General features: G+C 54.3%; 1 protein-coding gene across 1 annotated transcript; it reads left to right on the forward strand.

Moving 5' to 3' along the window:
* The first annotated feature begins 903 nt into the window (after nucleotides 1–903).
* Nucleotides 904–5,576, forward strand: Fam43a (family with sequence similarity 43 member A). Its single transcript, XM_021643882.2, has one exon. The coding sequence runs from the start codon at nucleotides 2,374–2,376 to the stop codon at nucleotides 3,658–3,660; it is 1,287 nt and encodes a 428-aa protein (XP_021499557.1). The 5' UTR covers nucleotides 904–2,373; the 3' UTR covers nucleotides 3,661–5,576.
* The last annotated feature ends 560 nt before the right edge of the window (nucleotides 5,577–6,136 follow it).

The following is a 6,136-nucleotide window of genomic DNA, read 5'->3' on the forward strand; positions in this document are numbered from 1 at the left end:
GATGGGTGCTTCCAGCAAGGGCGGTCGGCAAGAGAAGGCAAGAGACCCCAAAGGCTGGTCCAGGTCTAGACCCAGAGGAGATCGCCGGGTTTCCCTCCTGGGTGTTGGAGCACAAGTCTAGGGCATGACTCACATATGGGGTGTTCCATTCACCTAGAACCATTCTGTTCTTCCAAGATTGAGACAAGCATATTAATCAGGCAGGTAGGCGTGATACAGCCTGCACATCTGAGACTGGCCCTCTGGCTGTGGCAGCCAGTGGAGGCTTCTTTATTACTGTTTTTCTTCTTCTTCTTCTTCTTCTTCTTCTTCTTCTTCTTCTTCTTCTTCTTCTTCTTCTTTTTTCTGTTTTTTCAGCCACCATGTGTAGCTTACGGTGATGCCTCCAGAGGAGGTGAGACCAGCCTTAATCCTCCTCCTCTTCCTCCCCACCAAGCCGTTCAGGTCCTCAGACATCCCGGCCACTGCTTGACTGTAGGGTCTGTTTTAGAATTCAGAGTTTGGGATGACAGACGAGGAAAAGGTCACCCAGCTGAGGGTCACTTGGTAGGCTTCCTCCAGAATACTTCATTCTTGGGACTGCAAGTTGTCATGGTTGGCGGTGTATCACATTCCGGTCATCTCAGCAGAAAAGGAAGATCAGTGTCTGCGTGGTGGTTTATTATAACTCTAATCTATCCATCCTGGTCTCTGGTACCCCCCTCCCCCCATTAACCCATCTGCACACCAGGTAAGCAGGGTTTGTGGCAGCAGGAGGGAGTGTTACTGGGTCGGGGATGGGGACTGGATGCCCATCACTTATTGACCAATCAGTATTGTGTTCAATATCGCTCACCCCAGTCATCTTAACACTGACTTTTCACTACCTGCCGCTCACCTGTGGACAAATAGCACCAAGACAGTAACAGCTAAGTCTTTGCCTCCCTTGTATTTCCTTCTCTTTTTGTATTTTGATAGAAGATTATTAAAGAACAATGGCAAACAGAACCTGCAAATTCTCTTGAAGTTGTCACAGAAGAAGCAACAAAATACTACACGATCTCCTCCGACCTTTTTCGTACAGGAACTGCGAGTCTGCAATCTCATCTTCCACCACCCTCCTCCAGAAGTTTCGATCCAGGCGTACATTTATTAAGCGAGTTGCAATTTGGCCTAGGGTGGAGTGTCAAACTTTCAAGTTCCTTTTGCCACCGGGTAACCCTAGGTCTTTGTGGTTTCTAGAACGAAAGAGATGCTGGTAAATCGGAGACGTGATCACCTGAGCAGACCAGCCTAACCCTCTCCTCGACCAGCGCCTGCAGCCGGGTCCCTTTAAGAGACCAGAACTGCGTCCGGCGTCGCAGCCCTAAAGGGATCCTCTCCGGTGCTCCTCCCCTGTCCGCGCGGCGAATGGTTCGCGCCGGCCTATATTAACCCGAGGATCTTCCTCCCGGACGGCAAGGATGTGAGGGCGGCCGAGCCGGCTACCGCTCACACGGCCACAGAGGGCGCGCTGCCGCAGACCGGCCGAGAAGCCCGGAGCCAGCCGAGCCGGACACCCCCGGAGGGGAGCGATGAGGTAGCGGCGGTCCCCGGAGCGGACGATGCGCGCGTCCTGCCCTCAGAGCCCAGCGCTCCCCTGGCCCAGCCGGCCGAGCGCGAGCCCCCCGCGTCCCCTCGGAGCGAGGATGCAGTGAGCCACGGGACCGCGGTGCCTGGCCCGCCGCGGCCAGCCGGAGCCCTCGGACCGCGCTCGGGGCAAGCTGCTCGTTCCGGGGGACCAGCCCAGCCCAGCCCAGCCCAGCCCAGGGGCTTGCTGACAGCCACTGGGTGTGGGGAGCACCGGCCCCTGGGCGCACTGCTGTAGTTTCCGTGGCTCCTGGCCCCGGCCCAAGACTTCTCTGTGTGTGTCACGTTCGCTGAAGAAGAAGAGTTACTGCTTTTTTTTCTCTCTCACCATCCCGAGTGCTTTGGCCGAGCGGGCCAACCTCTCACCCCCCCCCCCCCCCCCCATTTGTAGGCACTCATCTGGCTTTTTTTTTTTTTTTTCTAAAATCTTTCCAGCTCCGCTTCCTCTCATTTTGATGCTTGTCTGCGACTTTTGTCCTGGTCTTTCTTATCAAGGCTTCTCCAATACTCTTTCTCCCTCTCTGTGTTTGTGTGTGTGTTTGCACACTAGAAGCTGATTTTTTCTTTCTTTCTTTCTTTTGGAAATTTGACCCCTGCGGGGTTCTCAGGCACTTTCTAGATCTCCTCTCCTGCCTCTACCTCTCTGTACGAATTTTATTTTCCGGGGCTTGCACGGGCCAAGCGCAGCCGGGGCCGGTGGCTCGGCGGGGCTCGGACCCCGTGCTCGGCCGCCGCCGCCCGGCCGCTCCCGGGCGTCCTCCGGAGATGCTGCCGTGGAAGAAGCACAAGTTCGAACTGCTGGCCGAGGCGCCGCCGCGGCAGGCGTCCAAGCCTAAGGGCTACGCCGTGAGCCTGCACTACTCGGCGCTCAGCTCCTTGGCCAGGGCCTGCCCGGAAGGCGCGCTCAGCCGGGTGGGCAGCATGTTCCGCTCCAAGCGCAAGAAGCTTCACATCACCAGCGAGGACCCCACTTACACTGTGCTCTACCTGGGGAATGCCACCACCATCCAGGCGCGCGGCGACGGCTGCACCGACCTGGCGGTGGGCAAGATCTGGAGCAAGAGCGAGGCAGGCCGTCAGGGCACCAAGATGAAGCTGACCGTGAGCGCGCAGGGCATCCGCATGGTGCACGCGGAGGAGCGAGCGCTGCGGCGTCCCGGCCACCTCTACCTGCTGCACCGCGTCACCTACTGCGTGGCCGATGCGCGGCTGCCCAAAGTCTTCGCCTGGGTCTACCGACATGAACTGAAGCACAAGGCTGTGATGCTTCGCTGCCACGCGGTGCTCGTGTCCAAGCCGGAGAAGGCTCAGGCCATGGCCCTGCTGCTCTACCAGACGTCGGCCAACGCTCTGGCGGAGTTCAAACGCCTCAAGCGGCGGGACGACGCGCGTCACCAGCAGCAGGAGTTGGTGGGTGCAGACACCATCCCGCTGGTGCCCTTGCGCAAGCTGCTCCTGCACGGACCTTGCTGCTACAAGCCGCCGGTGGAGCGCAGCCGCAGCGCTCCCAAGCTGGGCTCGATCACCGAGGACCTGCTTGGGGAACAGCAGGAGGAGGAGGAGCTGCAGGAGGAAGAAGAAGAAGAAGAAGAGGAGCACCTCGAGGGCTGCCTGGAGGAGGAGGAGGAGGAGGACCATGTGGGGGATGGGGATCCAGCAGACCAGGAGGCTGAAGCGCAGAGGGCGCTGATGGTGACTATGCACTTGGAATGTGGGGACTTGCTGGACCCGCTGGAGAATGGCCACGAGGAGGCGTTGGGGGACAGCGGGGTCTCCTTGGGCCCCAGCTCCGGGACATCGCCTCTGCCAGGCTGTGCCTCCGACATGAAGGCCCAACTGTCGCAGCTTATTAGTGACCTGGGCGATCTTAGCTTTGGCAATGACGTGAGCACCCTGGAGTCCAATTTAAGGGTGACGCGCCTGCTGTCGGGCGAGAGCACCGGCAGTGAGAGCTCCATCGAGGGCGGAGGCCTGGATGCCACCTCGGCCACCCTTGGGGACCCATCCTGCCCTGCTGACAGCGCTGGCCTAGATGAGCCCTACTCGGGCTAAGCTGCCAAAAGACTTCTCCATGCCCCTGGCACCCCACAGTGGCTCCCACCGGTAGTTCTATCCGCCCTAACCTCCAGGAAAGGGAAAATTACGGACCCGAGTGAGGTCCAGACCCGAATTTGTGGAGTTCCATGGGCCTGCTTCTCTGCCACTTCCTGCCCCTGCCTCGGGTTTGTGAGCAGGGAGATGTGGAAGGAGAGAAGCGCCACAAAGGAAAAGAGACAGGTTCTCTGGGGCTGGCGAGGATGTGGGAAATGGCCGAAGTTGGAAAAGGCCAAGGGCGGGCTGGAGGTGCCCAGCAGCCAGTTTCCTGTTTGTGAGGCAGCTGGGGCTTGGGAAGGAGGGGTTAACTTCCTCTCCAGATCCCCCTGACTGGAAGGCCTCTCTTGTCATCAATAACTCATTAACAACGTCATTCTCGTTATGTTGGAGGCTTTCATGTCACTTACCTGCCCCCAGTTCTTTGGGATATGAGAGCTTGGGCTGTTTACCTCAGACTCAAACTCTTGAAAGTATGCCAAATTTCTCAAATAACTCTTGGGGGCTGGGGGGCAGGGTATGAAAGTTGTGTTTTGTTTACAGTCAAAGACATCTAATATTTTTTAAAGGAATTTTCCTTTAGAAATACACCTTCCTCCTGCTCCAAAGCTTCTACTCCATGATGCTGTGTAAAATACTTTTGCACTGTTGTGAAGTATTTTTGACTTTTTTTTTTGTACATAACTGTGTTCTCAGAGTTGAATGTCTATCTTTTGCTGTGCAAAAGATCCTTGTAAAATGTTGTTCAGTTGTATATATGGAAATGTGTATAAAACATTTTGTTATTTTTGGTTTTTTTTTTTTTTTTTTTGAGCAGTATTGTTTTGGTTCTGTATGCATGTCAGTGGGGTGAGAATAAAGAGGAAAGCTGTCAATACAGAAGAGCTTCTGGAAATGCTGCCAAGATGATTGGCAGTGAAGGAGTGGGGCTGGCGAGGATGTGGGAAATGGCCGAAGTTGGAAAAGGCCAAGGGTGGGGGACAATAGGGGTGAAGGGGTGTGTGCCCCCAACCTGCCGAAGCTTGGGGAGGGCCAGAGATTTCTAAAGGTTTTTTGTTTGTTTGTTTGTTTTTTGTTTTTTGTTTTTTTAATCAGATAACTTGAGGTATCATGTCTGGGGCCAGCCTCCTGCATATTTCATATTCCCATTGCATTTGTGCTGTCTTGATTGCTTGTCGGTTTTGAGACAAGAGACTCACTATGTAGCTCTAACTGGCCTGGAACTCTATAATGTATCCTAGGCTGGCTTTGGACTCAGAGATCTACCTGCCTCTGCTCCCCCAAGTGTTGAGATCGAAGACGTGAGCCACTAGCCTGGAGTATGGATTTTCCCCCCCTTCAAGCTAATTATGGAGAGGTCCGTAAACCCAACTGTCCAAGCGCTTTAGATGCATAAGGCTGTTTCCTGAGTGACTTGCCTCCTGCTGTGTTTTTTGCTACCTCCTGTGGGTCGGCCTAACCATCAAGTTCAAGCATAATGTATCACCTTTTTCCTCTGCGAGTTGCCACGATGCTCTGAAGACCGACTAGCACTCTAAAGAGGACTCTGTAGAGTGAGGCCTGCTTTGTTTTTCTCCGGGAAGAAAAGCAAATAGAAAAGTGGTAGGTTCCAGACACCCGGGAGTGAGTCATGGCACAGGTGGGGTTGGGGGAGACAGCTCGAAGAGCCTGTTTCCTTCGCTTACAGCCCTGCCTGGCCCAGTGGGAACCACTCAGAGCGAGGCAGAGTAGCTGTTGGCTTGGTGTGGGTGTGTGTGGGTGCTGTGGGGTGTTCATGCTTTCTGTGTTTGTTTCTGTTGGTGAACTCCAACCCAGATGTCTCTAGTTGGGTTACACCCAATCAGCTGGAAGTGGTAATCCGATGCTGCCCAAACTGCCTTCTGCCAATCATTCTTCCCTTTGCCCTTTTGGGCCTCTTTTCCTGTGTTGCAGAAATGACTCTCACTCCCGGCCTCCCCGCAGTAGTCCCCCCCCCCCCCGTGTCCTGGGGCTGCTTCGCTTTGTTTTCTTCGTAAATATGTTGTGAACAGCTAGGCCTGAGGATACCAAAGAGACTGGAATCCACTGGAATCAGAGAGGAAGGGAGGGTGAAATTTTCTTCCTACTTAATGGGAGTGGTTCGGCAATAAACCTATCCTTTTGAAAGAAAAGAGGTGGGGGTTGGGAATACTTTTTAAAAACGCCCAATGTCTTTTTAAGATTAAAAGGCGACCCCTTTTAATATTATATTTTGATTTGGTGGAGACTTCATCCCTCTCCCAGAAGATGGCAGATGCATGTCATCGAATCGACGTTTTTAAACGTTTAGGTGGAGATCAGGAAAGGATGAATCCCATCCTGCCTTGGATTTCCATGTCCACATCCCCAGCAGATAGCTGTGTGGGGCTATTGTTCTCCTGTCCAACAGAGTTCACATTTCTAACTATTCCCACACTGC

Source organism: Meriones unguiculatus, chromosome 17, assembly GCF_030254825.1.
Source record: "Meriones unguiculatus strain TT.TT164.6M chromosome 17, Bangor_MerUng_6.1, whole genome shotgun sequence".
Taxonomy (NCBI): domain Eukaryota; kingdom Metazoa; phylum Chordata; class Mammalia; order Rodentia; family Muridae; genus Meriones; species Meriones unguiculatus.